This window comes from Rhinichthys klamathensis, unplaced genomic scaffold, assembly GCF_029890125.1.
Source record: "Rhinichthys klamathensis goyatoka isolate OS25496 unplaced genomic scaffold, OSU_Roscu_1.1 h1tg000436l_1, whole genome shotgun sequence".
NCBI classification, from domain to species: Eukaryota; Metazoa; Chordata; class Actinopteri; order Cypriniformes; family Leuciscidae; genus Rhinichthys; species Rhinichthys klamathensis.
This window is the reverse complement of record NW_026606932.1, coordinates 676,656-701,454: the sequence shown is the minus strand read 5'-3', so window position 1 is coordinate 701,454 and position 24,799 is coordinate 676,656. Positions and strand designations below refer to the sequence as shown.

The following is a 24,799-nucleotide window of genomic DNA, read 5'->3' as shown; positions in this document are numbered from 1 at the left end:
CAGAGATATTAGTTAGTTTACAATAACTACAGATTCTCTCTGTCATTGGTATATTACTCCACCCATTTCTATGGCTAATCAGTGCCCTGAGCATCTGAACAATAACAGAGATCGTACCAACTGTATGTTATGTACAGATGCAATGTAGCTCTCCTGTACCACCATTGACTTGCATTGTGAATATATATTCAACTTCTTATTATCTTAAACTAATGTGTACCAAGCATTTTGTGCTCTTTCTCTCAATCGTTGATTCAGAATAGATGTGAATATTCTTATATCACCTACACTTTGAGCCTCCCAGGCACTAGAGAAACCATTGAGATACAATAAAACTCGAATGCAGGAAACCCATGTTTTTCTACCAACTTCATCTAACTGGAAAAGCATATTATAACATTTTCTTGGATACCGATAATTAGACATGGACACTAATTTTATCCAATACATGATGCACCTTTTCATATAAGTAGTAGACAATGCAAATCTACCCAGGTCGCCCAGAACAGCTACATTGCTCACACCCGTACTGATACATAAGAGTCTTTTACAGAAAGATAACTGAACATTCTCAATACACTTCACTGGCTCAAAGCCCCATATCTCAGATCCATAATACAATATGGGTGCAACCATGGTCGAACAAATACAGCGCTTGGTTACAGCTAATTTTATCCTTACGAGCAAACCTTAATAAAGAGAGCATTGCCTTCTTTCCTTGGTTTGCTAAGTGTTGTCGAGTTTTCCACCATCACAATTTTGGTGTAAACCACATACCCAGATATTTATAAGCATTAACCACTTCAATCTGCTCACCAGCAAAACACCATTTTTCATTCTTATTTAAAAAGCCCCCTCTTCTAAAAACCATAACTTTAGTTTTACTCAAATTCACTCTCATACCGTAACGGTTACAGAATATTTCGAGCTGTTCAATTTCCTTCTGCAATCCACCAATTGTATCTGACACATTAACCATATCATCAGCATACAACAAGGCCTGCACTTCTGTGATACTTTCAATCTGAATACCTTTACAGTTTTCCTTTATCATATTTATATATTCGTTTAGGAAAAGAATAAACAAAAGAGGACTCACCATATAGCCCTGTCGTACACGAATGGTACAGTAAAAATACTCAGTTAAACCATCAATTCCTTTCACACATGATTTAAGTTTAGAATACATAGATTTCAGTACACCAAAAACTTTTCCACCAATACCATTCCTAATGAGTGTAAAATACAGGAGACTATGCTGGACGCTATCAAAAGCTTTGGAGAAATCAATAAATATACAGTACATGATACATCCTTTCTTTTCGTTTCGTAATATATTTCTGAACGATAATATACAATATTACAATACGACAATATATTGTTACAGCTCAGTCTGTGGCCCAATGAGAAGTTTAAACGTTCACCATGCCATATTATAAAAAATGTAAAATTTTATATAACTTGTCACTTTTCTTATTTTTACTATGCTGAGAAATTAGTCAGTTTCAATTAAAACGTGGAGAAGAGTATGGGTAGGAATGAAAAAAAATATTAGAAAAAAAAAATCACATAATGATCTATCTGAAATGTTGCTGTAATGCTATTTTTTAAGAAGATATTTTTGATATCAAGATTTGGGTCATTTCAAAGACATTTTAGAATAATTTAATAGCTACTGAAAGAGTTTTTTTTTCGCATAGAATTAAACAAAAATTATGAAATTAATATTTTATAACATTTCACTGTCACAAAGGGGACAGGTCCTATGAACACCCGCATATCTTGAGACATGAAAGTTCACATGATAAATCTTATGCAACACTTTAAAATGCCTGTGAACAAATCACTGAACAACAGTGGAAGGAACCTCTGGGTTCTGCACTGACTGGGTGACGTCATTCCATCATGACGTAATTCACAACGAATAAAGACCGTGGGGATGTTGCGATAACAATAAAAGAGATTCCTCGAGGGGGAAAAAACCAACGAGCACAACTAAATAAAGCGTATGGACGATCTTCAATAGCCCTCCAAAAATAGCAACTGGATCGATGCAAAAAGTGTTTGACCTTTGGCACGGTCGATTTTGCCACACAGAAAACGATTGCAAAGTTGATCTTTGGCTGGAGGAATGAGGCAGTGAGTTTGTGTCTGTCCTGAGTGTTTCGTGCGCGCGCTCCACTTACTCAGTCCCTACACGCATTTAAAGTCACACTGCCGCACGCGCGAGCCACCTGCGATACACTGGGACACGGACGCTGCTCGCGTGATTTTTACTCTTTCATTCAGTATTGTGTTGTGACTGTGAGGACAGACTGCTGTGAGTGATGGCGGCGTTGACCGGAGGAGAAATGTGCGTCAAGTATCTGATGTTCGTCTTCAATTTCATATTCTGGGTGAGTGACCGAGCGAGCGTCTTTAATGATTGATGTGTGCAGAGGTTGGCTTGGGCGCGGGACGTTGTTTTATTATAACTCGCGGTTTTGCTCAAATATTCTTTGATAAATGCATGTGCACAGCGTCACTTTTAGGTTTTTAGTTAGTTTAGACTGTAATTAATGACGCAGAAATGTCTGTGTAAAGCCATGCAACAAGATTGCATCCATTTGGCTGACCTAATTTTAAGATTTTTAGCTCTGGTTTCAGGACCCTTAAGGGTCGTGTATTTAAAATACCGTGTGTGTGTGTGTGTGGCGGGACAAGCACTGAATTTTGAGTGTTTCCTTTGACTCCACTCTGTTCGTGTGTCAACTGTTCTCTCACGACTGTACAGGCGCATTTTTGTTGCTGATGTCCGATTCGTGAACATCGTTCATTTGAACTGTGTCTGTTTAATGGATTACTCGAACCAATTCGCTGAGCTGTTCGAATTTGCATAGGCTACTAATTTTATTTCTACCGTTTATTTGAATGTGCATATGTAAATTTTCTGGAATTAAAAATCCCATTCATTTTCTCCATATGGAAATTGATTTCTCTCTCACACACACACACACATATATATATATATATATATATATATATATATATATATATATATATATATATATATATATACACTCACCGGCCACTTTATTAGGTACACCTGTCCAACTGGTCGTTAACACTTAATTTCTAAGCAGCCAATCACATGGCAGCAACTCAGTGCATTTAGGCATGTAGACATGGTCAAGACAATCTCCTGCAGTTCAAACCGAGCATCAGTATGGGGAAGAAAGTTGATTTGAGTGACTTTGAACGTGGCATGATTGTTGGTGCCAGAAGGGCTGGTCTGAGTATTTCAGAAACTGCTAATCTACTGGGATTTTCACGCACAACCATCTCTAGGGTTTACAGAGAATGGTCCGAAAAAGAAAAAACATCCAGTGAGCGGCAGTTCTGTGGGCGGAAATGCCTTGTTGATGCCAGAGGTCAGAGGAGAATGGCCAGACTGGTTCGAGCTGATAGAAGGGCAACAGTGACTGAAATAACCACTCGTTACAACCGAGGTATGCAGCAAAGCATTTGTGAAGCCACAACACGCACAACCTTGAGGCGGATGGGCTACAACAGCAGAAGACTCCACCGGGTACCACTCATCTCCACTACAAATAGGAAAAAGAGGCTACAATTTGCAAGAGCTCACCAAAATTGAACAGTTGAAGACTGGAAAAATGTTGCCTGGTCTGATGAGTCTCGATTTCTGTTGAGACATTCAGATGTTAGAGTCAGAATTTGGCGTAAACAGAATGAGAACATGGAACCATCATACCTTGTTACCACTGTGCAGGCTGGTGGTGGTGGTGTAATGGTGTGGGGGATGTTTTCCTGGCACACTTTAGGCCCCTTAGTGCCAATTGGGCATCGTTTAAATGCCACGGCCTACCTGAGCATTGTTTCTGACCATGTCCATCCCTTTATGGCCACCATGTACCCATCCTCTGATGGCTACTTCCACCATGTCACAAAGCTCTAATCATTTCAAATTGGTTTCTTGAACATGACAATGAGTTCACTGTACTAAAATGGCCTCCACAGTCACCAGATCTCAACCCAATAGAGCATCTTTGGGATGTGGTGGAACGGGAGATTCGCATCATGGATGTGCAGCCGACAAATCTGCGGCAACTGTGTGATGCCATCATGTCAATATGGACCAAACTCCCTGAGGAATGCTTCCAGCACCTTGTTGAATCTATGCCACGAAGAATTGAGGCAGTTCTGAAGGCAAAAGGGGGTCCAACCCATTACTAGCATGGGGTACCTAATAAAGTGGCCGGTGAGTGTATATAAATAATTGAGCTTCTTTTGCTGCGTTTTTGTAATCTCATTGAGTATGTATTGGGCCTAAATCCAGTTGTTTTTTGATCGGTGGTATTTGATGTTCAATCAGATGTGCTGTTTCATGCCAATTGGTTTTCCCTCAGAAAACTACATGATCAAAAACAATGGAGCATTTTTGTAGTTTCATCTCAAATAAAATTGAGTTCCACCGGTATGAAAATGGACGCAAATTGAGGCTCACACTCTGGAGTCATGCAAACAGATCAATGTTTTGATCTTTCTATAGTGTTTACATATTAAGGGGGAGCTGACGAATTGCTTTGTTTTTTGCCTATTCGCATTAAATATGGGGTAGGCATTGCAATTTTCAGGGCAGCTAGCAATAGCAAGTTAGCTTTGAAAGCATGAGATCCCACCCTCCCTTCAGAGTGTCTCCAAAGCCACGCATATTTGCAAAGCGTCAAAAGAGGAGAGACTGCATTTAACTACCTCATGTCTCAAAGCACATAACATTACAATAATAATGAACATAAACAACTTATGCCGGGGACAATGATTAGCTGAAACATTCTAAGACTGGTCACACTACAGACTGTTTTCATCGACTGCAGCAGATTTAAAACACTGACTCTGTGCATACCAACTGAACGCAACTCTGCACGTTTGAGCATGATCAGTCGTAAGTATCAAATTACATTCATAATCGGCATTACAGTCGTTAAGAGCACTGACCTCTGCCACCTGACTGCTGTAGATTCATTTCGCCGTTGATAGTGTTGCCATTCAAATGCATAAATTACAGTAGTTATGGCGTGAATGGAGCATAAGCTCGTTGTTTTGATTCAGGAGGAACTGTAAAAGGTGGCTGCTGTTTCTGTTGCGGTGCTCAGTCACTGACGTCTGTCTAACTCTGCTTAGCAATAGTATGAAACACGTTGATGATGTGTGATGTCTGCGCGAGCAGAGTGTGCGGAGGTATGGAAATGCATACGTTGACAGGCAGGTAGGATCTTCCTGCCTGTCAACGTATGCATTTTGTATAATGATTGGACGAACATTTTATGATTCTACGCCTTACACAGACGTATACCGGTACATATAAATACATTTAGACCACTTAACTTAGTGATTGCTATCAGGATGGGAAGAGAATTTCAACCAGCATAACAAAAAATGCTTCTGGAACAAATCCCCTACTCTGCCTTTAAGCTGGGAAAAAAATATCACCTTAATGTAGTGAAGAAAAAGTTGTGACTTTTTTAATCAGTTCATTGAAGTGAACCATTCATTAAATGTGCCACTAATTCTTGAGCGAACCCAGAGCCGTATGGTATGCTTGTGTGTGTCTAGCCCAGAGGGTTTATGTGAGCACGCGCCCTAGATTGTCTTTAATCTGCGCGTCTATTTATAGAGTATGATAATCTCATGGACAAACTCACTGTAAACTGCATTTGTTGTGGGTTTTAATGATGGAAAAATGTGCACGTTATGACTTTTTAAAAAATGTTTTGTGTGTGTGTTGGATTTGGTCTCATTAATTTGCTCTCTGTAAATGTTATTTAATATCTGCATTACTTCACACCTCTGAGTTTAGGGTGGACGGTATGATCAAATTCTTATTTTACAATATGAGACATTTTATTTCACCATAACAATATATTTCACAATATGGTTATTCTGTGTTATTTTATCTCATTTCTGTTATTAAAAATAAGAAGCAAATTACAAACAATAGGACAAATACAATATAACAAAAATATGAATAAAACAAAAGTTTTTCAAGTACAATAGTTTAATTTTAACATGTAGTTAGAATTAGTACAGAAATCTAATCAAATGTAAAAACTGTACGAATTAAACATTCATTTTATTCTTAAGTTATTTCCTCTTTTGTTTGATTTACATTAATAGAGTGGTGCAGGAATGACATCACTTTGTAGGCCAACCGGCAGTCAGCATCACACTGGCTCCCTCGACAAAAACCCAATAGGATTTTCCCATAGGCTTTTGGATTATCGCTAAAAACAAGCTCTGTGACCAACAAAAGTATCATATTAATGATACTTGCACGTTTTGTCCATCGAGATAATTATCACAGATGAACACAACTTTTATGAAATTGGAAGCCTGAATGCAGTCGCCAGAAGTAAAAAGCTAAAGGTAGGCTATAATGCATTTAATCATTTAGCAGAAGCATTTATCCAAAGCGATTTACAAATGAGATTATAATTAAACACCCACCCTCCAATTCTCATTACTATAAAAGGTATCATTACCGTAAAGTGCATTATGTAATATTTATATGATTATATATATTATATATATATATATATATATTATATTTAACACGCATTATATAACCAGTATATAACCTTATAAATATTATATAATTTATATGTGACAACTTACCCTACAAATAGTATTATTCTTTACATGATGGTAATGAGATTATTTCATCCCAAAATCTATTAAAAAGGTTTGAAAAAAGAAAATTAAGCCCATTTTAAAACCATTTAGGACTGTTTTCTTTTTTGCATTGTGACATTATTTCAGGAAAATCAAGTACATTCATGTGAAAAAATAACAATATATTTTTAAACTGTAACATATTTATACATCATGGTAGTATCTGTTGTACTGAATTTAATTTATGGTCATTTAAATTTAAAGAATAATAATGGGAATTTAGAGGTAAGTAATTATTAGAATTTCACAGTTTAAAAAATAGGCTTCTTTTTTAATGCAAAATATACATTTATTTTGTTTTGGGGGTGAAATACAGCCCAACTAAAGTGTTAGAGAACCTAGAACTGAATTCAGTGGTAAAGTCACCTGTAAGTGACACCTGGCTGTAACACACATTCACATACTACCTGTAAGCTCCTCCCACTGATGCATGGACTATTGCGCAACGCACAGACATTTTCCAGTTTCACTTTGTCAATCAAAGGGAGGAAGTGTCTAATAGACAAACAACACGTCTGTCTGTGTGCAAAGTTTGTAGATTAGAAGCTTGTGCAGGTGAACACATGGACACTGCTAACAGTTTGTTGCTCTATACACGAACGTGACTTGGAAAGCAGCAAAATGGGGGTTGATGGATGTCCAAAATGTATAAAATACACCATGTTTATCTTTAACACGGTGTTCTGGGTAGGTGAACTTTCATACCGTATTTGTGTTTTTGTGTGATTGTGTAAAAGTAGCATGTCAGCATTTATTTGTGAAAGTTAGTGTTGTGTTTTTATGTTCAGTTTGTGTGTGGAACGGGGTAAGAGGTTGAAGTGGGGTTGTTAGCTAAGCGTTGGCCTGAAGATTTGGAACAGATTTGTGCACCTTTTAGTTTTTCGAACAAAAGATCTGGGTCAGAGAGAATAAATCAAAAGAGTAAGGACATGAACTCTCTGAAACATGAAACCATTACATCTTAGTAGTGAGCAGGACATGAAAGAAAAATAAGTCACGTGATATAGTGAGGAAAATGCCATTAGTATGTGTGAGATATTTCACAACAGGCAGCAGATTTTTTAAATGAAAGATGGTTGTTGGTCAGTGTGATGCATCAAACCAACAAATGTTGCTGCAATATGTTTTGTTAAAGGAAGCAACCTATTTTTTTCATGTGACGGAGGTTAATTTATTCCTGAATGGAGGAAGGAAAATCAGGGAAGGAAAATAGCATACATAATGTATATGAGTCAAAATCTGCTAAGAGGTAATTAACCCTTAAACAAGCAAGTGTGGAAAATGATCGCAAAAAAATCATTTCATGTCACTTTTTATATCATCTGGACATAAGTAAAACGTATCCAAAGGAATTTTTGAAATATTTGATATAGTTTCGATTTTAGGTCATTTTTTATAAAATGTAGTTTGATTACTGTCACGTTTATAATGTTACTTCAGCATATGATATGAGAGCCAAATTACAGGGACTCAGCTCAAGATCACTTATTTAATAGTTCATCTATTGCCAAATTTGTGGGGGGGGGAGAGAGATCAAGAATGCCAGAATCAGAATCCCTAGTTCATGCATAAAAATGTTTGTCAGAACCAACACGTTGAACGATGTCCGCTAACCCAGTGGAGTTTTTTAATTAGATTGGCATTTACTCTTCTTTTTTTTTACTAATTTGTGGCTGGGACATTTCCCCCACCACTTTTTGCCAGGGTCAATAATGTCCCCACCACTTTTTTGAAACTTCTCGCTGCACGGATATACCTAATGCAAATGAAACATATTGATGTTAATTTGTTGTAAATAAGAGGCGACCTGGCTCTGGAATGTGTTGTTTTTGGTGTCAATGTTATTAGACTATTCTTTCTGGTGAAATCACAAAACAAAATGTATATAAACGTGTCGCTCTTGATATGAACATCAAAACAAAAAACGATATGAGGGCAGATTAGAACCCGGAACCTCTGACACGCTTAAAAGCTCTAGGCTATACCACCAGACCATTATAGGAATATGAATGCTGATTGCAGATCTATGTATTTATTTATTCACTAATGTGGAGAATCTCGAGATATAGTCTACAATATCTCGTATTATAGTACAATTGTATTATAGTAGATGTAAGAATGAAACGATCACATGCAACATAAGTTCTATGTTGATGCATTAAACTCAGTGTACTATTGAAATTGATTTCTGGACATCATAATGTTGTTGTTTTTTCCCCTAATTTTAAATATAACTTTGATGGTGTTTGGCTGAAAGAAAAAAGTCATATACACCTAGGATGCCTTGAGGGCGAGTAAATTGTAGGATAATTTTCATGTTTGGATGAACTTACCCTTAAATTTTTTACCTGGAAAGGAGGGTTTTTATTGTCTTTACTCTTATAACAAAAATCTATTATTCTATCTATTCTATTAAATCTATTATAAACCTATGAAAATGCAGATCCTGTTGTAGCCTAAATAATAGTGAAAAATCACTTTTTAAAACTCTTGTTCCATTAGCAGATTTTGACTCGTATTGCATCGCATGTCTAACAGATTGGCAGAACTTCTGCCAGTTTTCTTTGGATTCTGCCGTGGATTTTTGCTTGCAGGTGCGATCTGTACACTCTCAGATCAGATAAAAAGATGGATAGTCTGTGCTATTGAGTTTTACTAAGCTTGTAGTACACATACATTATTACATAAGTCATGCACTTCCAATTTCCTGCTGATTTGTTTTGTCCTCTATAAAGAATCAAGCAAGGTTTGGCTGGTTAATACTGGCAGTTCACCCCTGCTGGTATAAAATAGCCATGTATTCTGACAGAAATGTAAATATTTGCAATCTGGTGGAAGCTAATAAATATTTAATTTAGTTAAGAGTTTTTTTTATTATTTTTTATAATTATATAATACTATTTTTATTTATATTATGTTTAGTAATTTATTCTAATTGTTTATTTTTTTGCAAGCCACCTATAAATATCAGATTCATCACCATACCTGCTGTTTCTTTCTAATGTTAAAGGAATCCTTTTGATTGAGCTGTCTGTGTGCATTTTATTCCTTTTGTAGGCATTAAGGGGAGAATTATTTATTTATTTATTATTAATTATTGCATGTATGTCATTTGCTTCATTGCAGCTTGCAGGTACAGGTGTCTTGGCTATTGGACTTTGGCTGAGGTTTGATGCCAAAACAAAAAGCTTGTTTGAAGGAGAGAACTCGCCTTATGTCTTCTACACAGGTCAGTAGTTGTTTATAAGTCTTTTTTACACATGTTGTGTTGCAACTGGTAAAAGTGAAGTGTGTGTGTGTTGTAGGTGTGTACATCCTCATTGCGGCCGGTGCGCTGATGATGGTTGTGGGTTTTTTTGGATGTTGTGGTGCCATCCAGGAATCCCCTTGCATGCTGGGATTGGTAATTCCCACATCATGCACCTTTTCTTCTCAAATATCACTTAGTACTATTATGAGGTGATTGACTTTGGTGTTTGAATGTGTTTTTCCCGTAGTTCTTCTTCTTTCTTTTGGTCATATTTGCGGTCGAGGTGGCTGCTGGAATTTGGGGCTTTTCCAACCAGACCAAGGTGGGAGTTTCAAATTCTCTGTGCACGCATACCCAAACACACAGACGGTGCTCCTAATTTATGTTAATATCTCTGTGCCCATAGGTTACTGACGATATAACGGATTTCTACAGGGAAACGTACAAAAATTATCAAGACACCAAAGACAACACTCTGAAAGACACACTCAGTCTCATCCAGCATGGAGTAAGATCTCGTCCCTTTCTCCTCATTTCTCAAAGATATTTAGCATAATTGCTACTGTGCATCTGAAACTCTTGAATATCTTTTCCATGAACACCAACTGTTAGTCGGTAGTAACTGCTAGTAAACATCCTCAGAAAGCGCTTGCTGTTTTTATGTGCTAAATACATCAGATGGTCCGTCAAACACCAATTATTTGTAGCTTGTGGATTTTGAAGCTGTAATAATTTGCGATGACATCTGTTCCTCATCTCTCAGCTGAACTGCTGTGGACCGTCAGGAAACATCCCGGATGATTTTAAAGAGACCTGCCCCAGAAAGGATGTGCTTGAGGGTCTCATTACAAAGGTAACAGTGTTTACAGATACAAATTTTGCCTTTTGGTAGTTATTATACCTAATGTATAGATTCCAATGATTACTTGGTTTTGTGCTAATTTCTTTAACAAAAATCATATCAGTCAAAAGACAAAAAAAAAGGCATAAAATACAGAACTAAATGAAAAAAAGCATTAATATGGAAATACAGAAATAAAAGGATAAATAAATGCAAATCTAAATAAATTTATATAGAAACAAAACTGCATAACTTACAACATTTTAGTATTTATGCAGTTCATCATATAACAATACAGTCAAAAATAAAAAGTGTCAGAATACAAAATAAAGGCATAGAAACCAGTTCATTTGTAGTGCTCTGACAACATTGTTTTATACAGTTAGTTTAATAATTAGGTTAATAAAAATGAAAAAAGACCTTAATATGAATATTGGCTTACAAAAGTTTGACAAATGATAACTTCACACTCGCTTGAAATTGACCTATGTTGCTGAGAACAGTGTTTTCAGACATAATGACTTGCTTTTATTAGGTATTGCATTTGGATATTAGACTTCATCAAAATGTACTTTGTCTTAGTTTAGATTTTATTCATTTACTTTATTGTTTAAAATGTTGAATATTCTGCTCAACTAACTGGTAAACAGTCTCCAACTGATCCTTTAATCTCACTTTGCCTCTGTGTGTGCGAGTCTGTTTTATACCATTGATGGTTTAGATTTGAACCCTTTCATTGCTGTGTGGTGATGCCTTCATAATCATAACCCCTTAAAATTGGGATTGAATTTACAATTGATTGTTTCATGACTATGTCTTTGGTAGACCCATCTACACTTACAGTATAATAATTTTCGTGAGCAGAAATACTTCCATGAAGTATCAGTCAGTGATTTATCAGCACTGATTTACAATTGACCGCACTGGACTAGATTCTTCTAAGGCAGCAGGTGTGATTGTGGAGTGTAATACTCCAGCTTAGCTCAGATTTAATGCACTGGAAATGTTTCTAACCCGAGGCACCCTGTGTGCGACTCAGCTTGAATGAGTCAGTGAAACGCGGTTTACTCTGCCAGTACAAGGTCAAGTAAGAGGTCATCACAGCGTAGTAACCGTTCAGAAAATCGAGAAGGGTTTAAGAGGTTCAAGTAAACCTAATGAACGAAGTGTATCAGACATAAGAATATGCTTCCTACCAAATAAAGACACTGAGCTGAGATACAGAGGAGCACAGGAATCAGTTTAACTATCAACTGTAAATAGATGGATGGATAGATGATAGATATTTGAATATTCAAAGTACATAACAACATTGATAAACCATAAATGATAAATCAATTTCCTTATTTTATGTGTTCAGAGCTGTCCTGATGCCATTGATGAAGTTTTCAACTCCAAACTTCATATTATTGGAGGAGTTGGAATCGGCATTGGAGTGATCGTGGTAACTTTGTGTGTGTGTGTCTGTGCGTTTGTTTGTTTAAGGCTTGTTCAGCATTTTGTCTTTTAGAATAACTAAGGTGTATATCTTTACCAGCTTAATTTAATATTATGTCAAATAAATAATACATTATTTTGTTTATATATACAGACTTATGTTCAAAAGTTTGGGGTCCGTACGATTTTGTTTTAAAAAAATGAATACATTTATTTAGCAAGGATGCATTAAATTGATCAAAAGAGACATTTATAATGTTACAGAAGATTTACATTTTTAAAAATGCTGTTCTTTTGAACGCACTATTCATCAAAGACAAAAAAGTAACACCGTTTCCACTGAAATATTAACTGATTTCAACATTGATAATAATCTGAAATGTTACTTGAGCAGCAAATCAGCATATTAGAACGTCTTCAGTGTCACATGATCCTTCAGAAATCAAAGTAAGAATGATAAATTTAGCTTTAACATCACAGAAATAAATTAAATTTTTAAAACATTTTAAGTAAAAAAAAATTCTTTTATTGTAATATTTAACAATTACTGTTTTTGCTGTATTTTTTTTTTTAATCTATTTTTTAAATAAATGCTGCCTTGGTGAGCTGAAAAGACTTGCTGACCCCAAACTTCTGAATAGTAGTGTGTTTTGGCATTTCTTTTTGGTAATGCAAATTTACAATTACACTAAAATTACACACTGCAGATTTAAATAGAAAAAAAGTATATATTTCTTAGTACCATGATTGTAATTTGATCATAATGCTTTTTGAAAACACTGTAACGTACACATTTATGTATGCGATTGATGTCCCATTGAAGGAATGTTTTCTCTATGTGCACAGATCTTCGGCATGATCTTTAGCATGATGTTGTGCTGTGCCATCCGGAAAACCCGGGAGATTGTGTGAGGGGTCTCGTTGCCTGGGAAACTGCCAGTGTATTTGTGTTGCATGATGTCTGTCACAAAGCACTGTCTTGAACATGACCTCATCAGCTAAGAGCCAGTTAGATCACAGCGTCAGACACACAATCTGTACATGTCTCTGATTGACTGGAATTCACTCTTTTTCTTAGTGCAGCTGTATCACTGGTTGTGTCACGAGTAATGAGAAGAAAGGGTTGGTTTAGCATTCCAAGCCCATTTGAAAAGGCCTTTATTAAGTCTGACTTTTTATATATTTTTTTATCGTTCATAATAGATTTTAAAGATTAACCATTGTTTGCTTTATTGTACTTGCAGTAATGCTTGTTATGAGTTGTTCTGAATTTTTCTAATGTTATGTTTTTGATTTGTGAATAGGGTCGATTGATTTACCCACATCGGTGCATATGGCTCAAATAAAAGCCAAATTAATCATGAATTTTGTTGTGGGAGTTTTCTTTTTTCTCTTGCGTATCCAGGATGAAGTTTCTTTGTATGGATCTGTTTTGACAGCGATCAGTGTTTCACTCAACAGTCTGACAAGAGTCCTTGTGAAGGGGATAGCCAAAACTTCATCCAGTTTCCCATAATCACAGCGTTGACTCATGTTCACTCCATTATGTGACCGTGCTAAAACCTCTGTTTCCTTAATCTTGTTTGTATACATTTTTCTTTCCGCCCCCCCTTCCTGTTTGCCTTACTTTTACAATTAGGCTGAAATTTGCCAAAACCACCCTTAAAGTGGTTGTATAATTATGAACTAGTACCTCTATCTCTTGCCTTTGATCGCATGTGATCTGTTTCTCAAGCACAAAACTTGACACACTGTGAAAAAATGTTTATCTGCTTCTATGTGACACTATGACTCACCAACAAACCCAAACAGATCAAGCCAACAAAGAGATCAGAGTTTGAAATCATATTAAAGCATGCAGAGGCACACCCACCAAAACATTTCCTTTAATTTGATCAGAATCTCATAAAAATGTGAGTTTTAGCCTCCTTTTATGTCTCTCGTGTCAGGTTCTTTTGACTGTTAAACATTCTGTTGGACTGTAATTTTTATGATACTGCTAGGCAATGATTTTAATCAGAAACATGTTTACATGGAATATTTCAGGATGTATCACCCAAATGTATTTTAGATTTCCTATGTAATGTCAAGTTGAAATGTTTTATATTATCATAATTTAAATGTTATGGATTGTGATATTGACCTGCCATGCAAATAGATCTGATGATAACATGGAGTTAAAAACTTGATAGAAAAAACAAACTCATAAAAATAATACAAAAAAGCTCTCCCTCCTCAGAGAAACAGGATACAGTGCAGCCTACAGTGTGCGTATGTGTGTGCGTGTGTGTGTGTGTGTATATATATATATATATATATATATATATATATATATATATATATATATATATATATATATATATATATATATATATATATATATATATATATATACATAATGTGTGTGTGTGTATATATATATGTATAACATACAGTATATATATTAGGGGTGTAACGGTACACAAAACTGACAGTACGTACCTCGGTTTTAAAATCACAGTTCGGTACGGATTCGGTATAGTATGGGGTTGAAAACTAAACATAAAATTGCTTCTTTTTTTGATCAAACAGTGGTTTACTGAACAAATTGTGTCTCTGTCAAATAAATTCGATTGTAACAAAGTTTCTTAAGTAGCCTATAAAACATTATCTATAAACTATGTAGGGAGTCCTTATCGCACATTAGCCTACTATAATATTAAAGGTTAACAACAGAGCCCAAACTATTAGCCTCAATTCAATTGCTATTTATTTTTAAATGTAATCAACACTCAAATAACAAATTGTATGCAAACATGTAAGCTGCACATAAGGCAGTTTTTGCATTAGCTTCTAAATCTAATTTTAAAATGTTTTTTACTCCAATTCGTTGTTGAAATATATCATTTATACGGCTGTCATTTTCATGACATTTATTTAAACCTACATTAAATAATCAAGACATCACTAACAGGTTAAGGAAAATATATTAAATAGTAGTATAGGCTAATACAGTGGATATATTTAGCGAAAGACTTCATTTCTCTAGCTGACTAACAAGCTGTGGACACTGAATGACTTTCCTGAGGTAAATGACGTATTAATGCTACGCGACATGTTTTTACAAGCTGTTCTATTGATGCCTTTCTATAGTAGGCCTAGTCATCACCAGTGTTCTCTCTAAAGATTTGTTTTTCATATTTACATGCAATTTGTTATAAAATGGACTTTGTTGCCCCCCGGTGGTCTTTATGATAATTAATTTTGAACCAGAGACAAATAAACAAGCAAACAAACTTTATAACTCAACAACAAACTTTATAATACACGTGTATTGTGTGCTGAAGAGATCTTAAACCTAATGTATTTCAGATTCTCATCAATTAGAAATAGAACTTGATAAGTCTTAGAAGTTCCGACTCGCTGTCGTCTAAAGTGAAGGAGCTCCATTACACTTTTAAAAGGTTTGATCACTTTAATGAATCTATAGGCTATACTTAAACAGAGAGAGAGAGAGAGAGAGGAAGTGTGTTACAGTCTGTAAAGATCTCATCAACCGCTTCAGTTGACTCCACTGGTGTTTGCACGTGAATTGGGACAGTCTGTGCTTCAGGACAAATCATCAGATGGCACAGGTGGGCTTTCATTTTCTTTAAAAAATCAAGAAATTTCACATGCTCAAAAGCTTGTAAATCTAAACCTTATCTCAATGATTTTTAAATTGATTTTTTATTTATTTAGGCTCTTTAGTACGTAATAAAAAAGATTTTTTGTTCAATATATTTAGAAAATTACATTTGATTAGTAGTATTACATTTTATTTAATAATTTAATATGTAAATCATTGATGTATTTTTCTCATTTAATAAAAAAATATATTTTATACAGATAGACATATCACAGAGCAAAGTGCAGAGGAGAACTCCAAAGGAAATGCAACTCCAATACATTTCTATTACAACTATTTAAGTGTCTTTTATTTAGCCGACTTTTTTTATTAACAATCAACCAATGAGTAAAAAATAAAGTACAGAGAAATGCATAAATTAATATATGTATACATTTCATAGTAACGTTGATATTTTATTTATTTGTTTGTTAATTTATTTTTATTGACAAAAAGTTTCTTTCATAAATCAATGTATTTGATATATATTTTTACATCTATTTTATTAGATTGTATTGTTAAAGGAAATATTTTATAGTAAATGTTACAATTTAAGTTCTATTCTAGAGATTTCTGTACTTTACAATGCATTTCTCTTTTAGTATGTTTATTGTTGTGCATTAAAATAGCCACTAACGTCATGCATGACTTTGACCACAGAATCTCCGTGTGCAAACACACCAACTAGAGGATTCAATGCTCCTGTCACACATGAAGCAGAAACTATCTATGGTGTTTCTCGTGTACAGGACGTTCTGATCAGCTCATTAAGGGATGAGACCCGGGATTCATGGCATCTCTGGAGACCCCAGGCGACCTGCTTTTCTGCACTGATCGTGGGACTGACCGCTGCCTGACCATTGACTGCTGCTTTACCAACAAGAGTCTCTCAGGTGGGACCCTGATCAGTGGAGATGGACGATTTCACGACGTCTCTAATGATTTCTCTGCTTTTCAGATGCTCCGATCAGTGGCTATATTAAGGCTTTGAATAAGGTCAGCAATTAATAGCTTTATTCTCAGCATCATATCCCAGTGACAAGAGGTAACTGCTTGTTTTTATTGCATTTTCTTTTCTTTGATTGTTTTAACTTGCATAGGATTTATATGAAATCAATGCAAAAGTCATTTTTGTGGAAATCCTCTTCTGGCTGACCTGATTTCACTGCTGTGCTCCCTTTTGCAGAGCTGCATGTGCCTTTGATGAAGGGGGAAAGCAGAGGACAGTGGGCTTAAATTTCTAAATGTAGTGTGCACTGCTAAAAGTTCAAATCTGGTGCAAATATGTCTGAAAACCCTGAAGACCCCCTGGTATTGTTGGAGATCCTGGAGGTGTTAGGCGCATGCCATGAGAGCGTGCTGTATCCAGACATTTGCGTCTATCTGAGTGGAAGCTTCAGCCTGCAGCCGCTTCTAGAATTACGGAGTCTCTTATACTCCACCGCATGTAGAGACCCCTGCTTCCCCACCACCCTCTTCCGAGAGCGCCTACACCCGCCCTGCAGTAGCCGGCTCTCAGCAGCCGCTGATGTAGTCTCACTGTTCAACCTCCTCATGCACACCCGCATGGCTCCTTCATACACTCAGAACCGTCAGTCGCTGACGCCCTGTCAGATCTGTGGGAAGGGATTTGTGCGTTACCACTGGCCGGCCGCCTTACCCGTCACAGTAGGAGGGACCACCTCTGAGGAATGTAAATATGAGAACCTCCCTTGTGAAGCATTCAGTCATAACACAGAGGTTTCACACGCTTGGACCACCTCCGCATTGATTGCTCAGTCTCACTCACTCATGCACAACCAAGGCAGGATGCAGAACGAGCATTCTGGGGACGTTTCCAGCGATACGGTCAATCAGCTGGCAGTCAAGACCTCGGCGACCAATCAGGGAGCCTGCGTCGCTCGTTCCTGCTCTCAGAGGAGGAGTGCCTTTAAAGAAGGGATCCACAACGAAACACTTATGTCCACGGAAGGTGACGCCCAATCAGATCAAAGCCCAGACGGACCAAGATCGGATGGTGAGGACCTGCTTTACATTACCCAGAAGAACCCCTATCCAGACCCCACAACATACGCAAACGACCACCACGTGTGCAACTCGCCATCACACACGCAATGTCTGCATGACCATTTGTACGCTCACTCAAATGCACCTGAACCAGATGCACATGCTGGCAATGCGCAATCGTATGCTGACGCCACAGACCCGTATGATCCTCAGATTCAGTGGCATCAGGCGAAGCAGGAGAGTTTGGATAAGCTCCAGGCGTCCACATACTTCGGCCCTACAGTCTCCATCGAAAAGCACCAAACTCCGGTCCTTCAAGTCAAGAGCCACAGCTTGGACATCGACAGCAGGACGGCGGATGAAAGACCTGAGCCTGAAACGACTGGGCTGCAGAAACCCAGATCAGAGCGGTCTGTTTTAGAGAAGTCTGGTTTACGAAAACCAGTTAAAATTAGCTTTGACGGGTCAAGCTTTGACCTTCCCGGCTTTGATCCTCACATCGTCAACTCGGTGCGGGATACCTTCAAGCGGCTGAGCGGCATGAGTTTGGATGCGTGGTACGATTGGTCACCGAGCTTTGATGGCGGGGTTAGCGTTGGCACCCAGACGGAAGCTGCAGATCGGCGTGCTTTACGAAGCCTCATGCTTGGCGACAAACTTTCCATTGACAACCCTGACATCGGCGAGGACGACATTAGTGCCATCTTCCGTTTCCTAGATGACATTAGCATGTGTGGCTCCATGGCAGTGTTGCCAGGGGAAGGAGGCGGGGCCCAGGAAGGGGGCGGGGCTGGGCTGCCAGAGAGGCGTGAACGTTTGGGAAAGTTACGGAAGTTATTTCACTCCTTGGAGGCACCTGAGGAGGGCGTGAGATGGGGTGTGGGACGCCTGCTCCAACGGGTCGCGGAGCTGGAGCAACAGCTAGAGCCGATCTCAGAACTACGTGAGCAACTGGCCCTTGTGCTCTCTACACTGGACCGACTGGAGCAACGGGAGCAGGCCGCATGCCCTCACTCGCATCAAATGATCATACATCCACAGCTCGCAGCACGGCCTAACATACAGCAACAGCAGGGGTCCCCGAGGACCAATCCAGGAATGGAGGGCGTCAATGAGGCAGCGGCAAAGCGCAGACGTCTGTTTATACGCAGGGCCTCCAGGAGCCACACGGAGAGCAGCGGGTCTGAAGCCCACAGAGAGTGGAGCATCAGCTTCAGCAAGGAGCCACACGTACAGCCTGCTAAGGTAACAGGACAAGAAATATCTATGTAAAGTGGGGTCCAAATGTCTGGTATAGTTTTTATAATGTTTTAGAATTTTACAACAAAGAAAATTATCAAGGAAACACATATTTTAAATGGTCTGTAAGAGACATTTCTTGCACATAACATTTTCTTAAATCACTGAAGTATGTGTGAGAAAACCTACCTGTCCTTGTGACAGAACTAGACTGAATTCAGAATAGCATGTTAGCATACTACTTTTACTACTTTTGCCATAAAGATATGTAAAATATAAGGAAAAATATTAAGAGTAGTATTCTAGTATGCTATGATCAATTAGGCCTCTGTAAACAACAAAATAAGAGTCAGTTGCCAATCAGAAAGTTTTGTATCCAATCGGAATACTAGCCAATCAGAAATGTTCTCTGCTTGTCATTCATTTTGTGCATATGGTGGAAATCACTTAAAGAACCTTTAAAGATTAAGCACTTTTTCTATTTAATTTTTTTTTTTTTTAAATGTGACTGACAAAGTAAGGAAAAAGTAAGAAAAAAGTCAGTTTTTGTTTATCCTGCAGGAAAGAGTCCTAAAAACAGAACAAAGTTTTTTTGCATTTCCGGTTCAATCGTTCCAAAGTCAATGGGTCTTTTAAATGGGTTTTTTTGTTAACTGCCTGAAATAATGTCTGTGGTTAACACAAGCTCAAGATATTTTTTTCCTACAACATAATATAGATAAGTAATAGCCCACTTTTGATTTGCTGAAGTTGTCACATTTAATGCCATGACAACAAACAGGACAACTCATCTGCTCTCTAATACGTATTTACAGCCTTGTTGTTTTCCAACTAAAACTTTCCAACTTGTAGACTGGTGGTGAAGTTGAAGTCATGTTCATAGCTTTAGCTTGAAAAGATTATCTTGATGAACAAAACTTGTAAGAATAATACACTTTTGCTGGTCACAGTTTAATTTCTGCAATAATCCAAAAGCCAATGGGAAACGTTACACTTTATTTTAATGTGTCCCTGTTACAGTGTAATTATACTTTTAAGTACTGAGTAATATTATTTAACTACATGTACTTACTCTAGGATTAGGGTAGTATTAAGGTTTGGTTTAGGGTTAGTTGCATGCAATTATGCCTAATTTATAGTTATTACTATAGTAAATACATGTAACGTGTAACAAGGACACATTACAATTAAAGTGTTACCATGGGTATTTGTGGAGGGAAACAGGTTTGATCAGATTCGATCAAATCAAGCTCGAGAACATGATCATCAGGTTTTACACAGACTTGTGGAGTTCATGGAGCGGGAGTGCTGCTGTCATTAAAGCAATTTTTTAAATTCATGTACATTTTTGAATTAAGCTTTACACCAAATTGTCATGCAGAAAATAATAAAATTGTATTAATTTAGAGAAGAATGCTACATATACTGTATGGGTGAAGATGTAAGGGTGAATCGTTGGTTTGTTTGGCTCCTCAGTCAGATCATTTAGGTGGAGTGTATAAAAGAGAGGTCCCCGTAGTGCAGGAAGTGACGGGTTTTCACCTCGTGCCACCTGAGACCCAGAATGCACCACGCCGCACATCAGTCCAGAGCACTTCCCAGCATCTGCTTGACCGCCCCAAAATGACCTGGAGCCAATCTGACTTAACGCCTCTGGACCTTCAGGTAACATCTCCAAATGTAATGTTTTGAGTCAAAACTGTCACCTTATAAATCTGTATTTTTCTACTGTATTTTTGCTGGAGTCAAATTGACACAAAGTAAAATAAAATGTCCATATTGAATGGTAGTCCATTTTTCCAAAGTGCATATATAATTTGAGTAACAAGTAGGTAATATCTTCCTAGGTTTTGAAGAGGTTTGTGGAACATGTTTAAAAAATCTGGGTTTAATAATGGGGCATTTTCAAAATGACTTTAATTGTTTTAAATATACATCATTGGGCTCAACAGAATATGAAAGAAAACAGCACTTGTTGTGCAGATAAACCAGCATGTATAAACTCTGATATTTTCTGATTATATTTTGCAGCCCCCCGAGTCTTTGGAGTTCTGGACGGACGAGATTAATACGCCAGCCTCCGACACGCTCCTGCGACGTTCGTATTCGTACACCCGTTGCAACAGAAACCAGGCGTACCGCATCGCTGCCCTCAGCATCACTGCCACCATTATCCTCATCCTCATCGTCGTCATTCCAATCAGCACCGTGTAATGTACATGCAGTCACATGACATGCCTAAAGCTACTCTGAATGGTACAATACGTGTTTATTAGATAATAGTATAAAGGTTTGAATGAAAGCATGATTTCTTCATGAAGCCAATTCAACAAGCATGGCAGATTGTAAAACCTATGCAAAATAGGCTTCATTCTAAAAAACTTTCCATTGGCCTTTTTGGAGTTTCCCTACCTTTAGGTTTGTTTTTGAATTGAAGCACATTCTCCATTAAATGCTCATTCAGCAGTTTATGGATTCAGGACATTCCGGTATACCCTCTTTGTTGACGGATATTGGGGAGTTCCTGTTAGTCTAATGTGATTCTGCTGAAACCTGAAACGGGCATCCGCTTTCTCCACAGCAGCACACGATTCTCTACAACCACACCTCTGCTTTCTCTCTCCATTTAAATGCTAGAAAAATCCATTCATAGCGGCAAATTCACATGCAACTGCTATTTAAATCTGCTAAATGTCCCCATATGTGTCGGAAATGCTGATGTATGAGTGATACGTCTTATCTCTGGTTTTGTTTGATGCATTTTGTATATGACCTGATTTTGTGGTGAACTCGATCACAACCAAAATAGTGCAACAAAATGTAATACCCTCCCTCACAAAAGCTTAAAAGACAAGGAAAATGAGCCTCCAGAGATCCAGAATGGATGCATGATGCTGGATCGATACCAGCACACATTTTCAATTTGCTGAACAACAGCACTAAACTTTTAATGGGCTGTGATGGGACTGAGTGAGTTAGTGCGGGAGGGGAGAGACCAAGAGAAAGTGTTTGTCCTCTTTTATTGAGCCAGAAGGAGCCCTATACTTCTGTCTGCTGCAGCTGATTAATGAGAAAAGCCTCTGATTTGCTCAGGTAAAAGAGTTTCCAATAGGAATGAATCATATTTTAACTTCAGCCAACTTGCAGTTTGATCTAAGATACTGTAATTCATCTGGCACCACTTGTACGGACTACAGAATACCTCAAATCGTGCTATTACTTCTCTAAATGATTGGATTTACGATGAAGGATTGATCTATGCCATAAAGGGGCGAGTATATCACATGCCAGGAAACAACCACCTAGCAACCACCCAGAACACCTTAGCAACGCTTTTGCGACCATGCACAACAACAACCACATAGCAAGTCTTAGCAATGCTTTCTATACAGCACATAACTATCTGAATACTGCAATATGAAGACAATTGAATGAGATGTCCTATTTTAAGGAGGCAATGTTGGAAAAGTTTTGACTTCATGATTTTGGCTGATGTTTTTTTGTCTTCCTCTTGTTCTTTAGAAATAGCCTATTGGTTTATCTTCAGAATCATTTTTTTGTTACATTTATAGCAATTGTTTTTCATTCTATGATTGTATGAACACCTTTACATCTCTTGATAGGGAGTCCTTATTTTTCAGGGCACCTTTGACTGAATATATATACCTTTGTCTCTCATTTTGTCTTCATAAAGCTGGTTTTGATTATTCAACGGGACCATGTCTTGCGTGTTGTTTCTTCCAGCAGTTAAACAAGCTTACAGGTGCATAGAAAGCAGGTGGATCATGACAGGGGTAATATTTGATTGAAATGATTTGTTCTGCAATAATATCAGCAACTTTTGCACATTGCTACACTGCTGTTTGCTGCTTTTCACATTGGAGTTTTAATATTTCAGAGCACAGCTCTCATAAACGTGAATTATCTATTTATGATCTGTCAATTCCGTTATTGACGTAAAAGCACTTAACCGCACTTACACACATAGCTCAAATGAGCCTTCCTTCTAATGTAGTTTATCTAAAATCTCCACTGCCTTTTTCTCTCTGCATACAGTATACATTGTAAAAGTGATTTGGATATCTGACAATGCTGCAAGATACATTATATAGCATACATATTGATGCCTTTGAAAAGTGACCTAATTTATTTAGAAAATCCAATAAAATGCAATTTCATATAAAAGATATAATTATGAAGAAGATATAAAACATTAGAGAGTCGTATTGAATCAGGATTGTGAGACCATTTCTAATAATTGCATTTCTGCTAACTTGTGTATGTTTGAGTTTGTTTGTGTTAATTTAATCAAGGAATTTCTATAATTCAGCCTTTTTAATATAAAATAAAAAAATAAGAAAAGTTTTTTTTTCTTATTAAAGACATGCACCTGAGTGTCATATACATTGGGAACAAATACTATCATATATGTTATAAGCATCAGTGATTGAATCAATGCAGTACATGTTTACATTTTAACTATACTGTTTCCAATTAATTAAAGTAAAAAACAATAATTAGAAGGCTTGATAAATTATAATTTGTAAATTACAAGCCCAATTAGTAGATGTTTTGCTGCAGTATATACCAGTATTGCATCTTGAATAAATAGTGATGTAAAATGTGTTGCATCTATGCAGCAATAATGTGCAAGTGCCTTTTTTATACTTTAAAAAGTATCAAGTTTTATTACTGTCCCAATTTACCTTAACAACATTAGATAAAATGGAACCGTAGCATTCGGCTAAAGTGGGACACCCTAAAATAAAAGATAATATGCTTAAAATGAGAAATTGTTTCGTTTTACAGAGAGCGTGACAAAACTGTAGGGAGAAGACATATATAAAACAACTGCTATTCACAACTACCTGCTAATAAAGTGTTGACCAGTTTGGCACTTCTATATATCGCTTCTTTTGTAGCAGAAATAAACTGCTTCAGAAAAAGTTAGTTTTCAGAAGAGTGCATTACTTGTCTCAAATGTATCTGAGTAAAGAGTACATATACTTCTTCAAATATGGGTAAAAGATGCTATCTTTGGTACTCAGTAAAACTACAATGTAGTCAAAAAAGATACTTAAGTGCAGTAACTAGTTAGGCTACATTTACTCAAATACTTTACACCACTGAAAAGGTAATGATGTCAACATAAAACAATTTGACATCTATTTTTAATGTTTTTGAAAGAAGAAATATTACAATTTAAAATAATGGTTTTCTATTTTAATATACTTTATTTAGGCCTATGTATTATTATTTTCAGCATCATTACTCCAGTCTTCAATGTCACGATCCTTCAGAAATCATTCTAATATGCTGATTTGATACTCAGTTATTATCAATGTTGGAAACAAAAGTGCTGTTTAATATTTTTTTGGAATCTGTAATACTTTTTTCAGGATTCATTGATGAATAAAAAGCTAAAAAATATACCAGCATTTATTTAAAATAGAAACCTTGTCTAACAATATAAATCTTTACTATCACCTTTTTATCAATTTAACACATTCTTGCGGAATAAAATAATTAATTTATTTTAAAAAAAGAAAGAAAAGAAAAATTACTGTCAACAATCCTTTGAACGGTAGTGTATAGCCTATTATTACAAAATATTTATTTTTTTAAATAAATGCTGTTCTTTTTTAAGTTT

General features: G+C 36.8%; 2 protein-coding genes across 3 annotated transcripts; both read left to right on the top strand.

Annotated features, from left to right (window-relative positions):
• The first annotated feature begins 1,969 nt into the window (after positions 1-1,969).
• Positions 1,970-13,622, top strand: cd9a (CD9 molecule a). 2 transcript variants are annotated; one of them, XM_056236034.1, is made up of 8 exons: positions 1,970-2,396; positions 9,856-9,958; positions 10,035-10,132; positions 10,227-10,301; positions 10,386-10,487; positions 10,743-10,832; positions 12,181-12,264; positions 13,104-13,622. In XM_056236034.1, the coding sequence occupies exons 1-8, from the start codon at positions 2,328-2,330 to the stop codon at positions 13,167-13,169; spliced, it is 687 nt and encodes a 228-aa protein (XP_056092009.1). In that variant the 5' UTR covers positions 1,970-2,327; the 3' UTR covers positions 13,170-13,622. The 2 variants fall into 2 exon arrangements, with proteins under 2 accessions (XP_056092009.1, XP_056092010.1); XM_056236035.1 differs by lacking the exon at positions 1,970-2,396 and adding an exon at positions 7,228-7,416.
• A 2,912-nt stretch (positions 13,623-16,534) lies between these two features.
• si:dkey-88e18.8 (major intrinsically disordered Notch2-binding receptor 1) lies at positions 16,535-23,308 on the top strand. Its single transcript, XM_056236024.1, has 4 exons — positions 16,535-16,948; positions 17,090-19,155; positions 20,626-20,814; positions 21,181-23,308. The coding sequence occupies exons 2-4, from the start codon at positions 17,188-17,190 to the stop codon at positions 21,361-21,363; spliced, it is 2,340 nt and encodes a 779-aa protein (XP_056091999.1). The 5' UTR covers positions 16,535-16,948; positions 17,090-17,187; the 3' UTR covers positions 21,364-23,308.
• Positions 23,309-24,799: the final 1,491 nt, after the last annotated feature.

Excerpts from the sequence above, each read along its gene's own strand:
- cd9a (XM_056236034.1), top strand. The coding sequence starts at position 2,328 with ATGGCGGCGTTGACCGGAGGAGAAATGTGCGTCAAGTATCTGATGTTC. Across the intron at positions 10,488-10,742 it reads TCAGTCTCATCCAGCATGGA|CTGAACTGCTGTGGACCGTC; the intron begins GTAAGATCTCGT and ends CTCATCTCTCAG. Across the intron at positions 12,265-13,103 it reads TCGGCATTGGAGTGATCGTG|ATCTTCGGCATGATCTTTAG; the intron begins GTAACTTTGTGT and ends CTATGTGCACAG.
- si:dkey-88e18.8 (XM_056236024.1), top strand. The coding sequence starts at position 17,188 with ATGTCTGAAAACCCTGAAGACCCCCTGGTATTGTTGGAGATCCTGGAG. Across the intron at positions 19,156-20,625 it reads CACACGTACAGCCTGCTAAG|TCAGATCATTTAGGTGGAGT; the intron begins GTAACAGGACAA and ends TTGGCTCCTCAG. Across the intron at positions 20,815-21,180 it reads TAACGCCTCTGGACCTTCAG|CCCCCCGAGTCTTTGGAGTT; the intron begins GTAACATCTCCA and ends TATATTTTGCAG.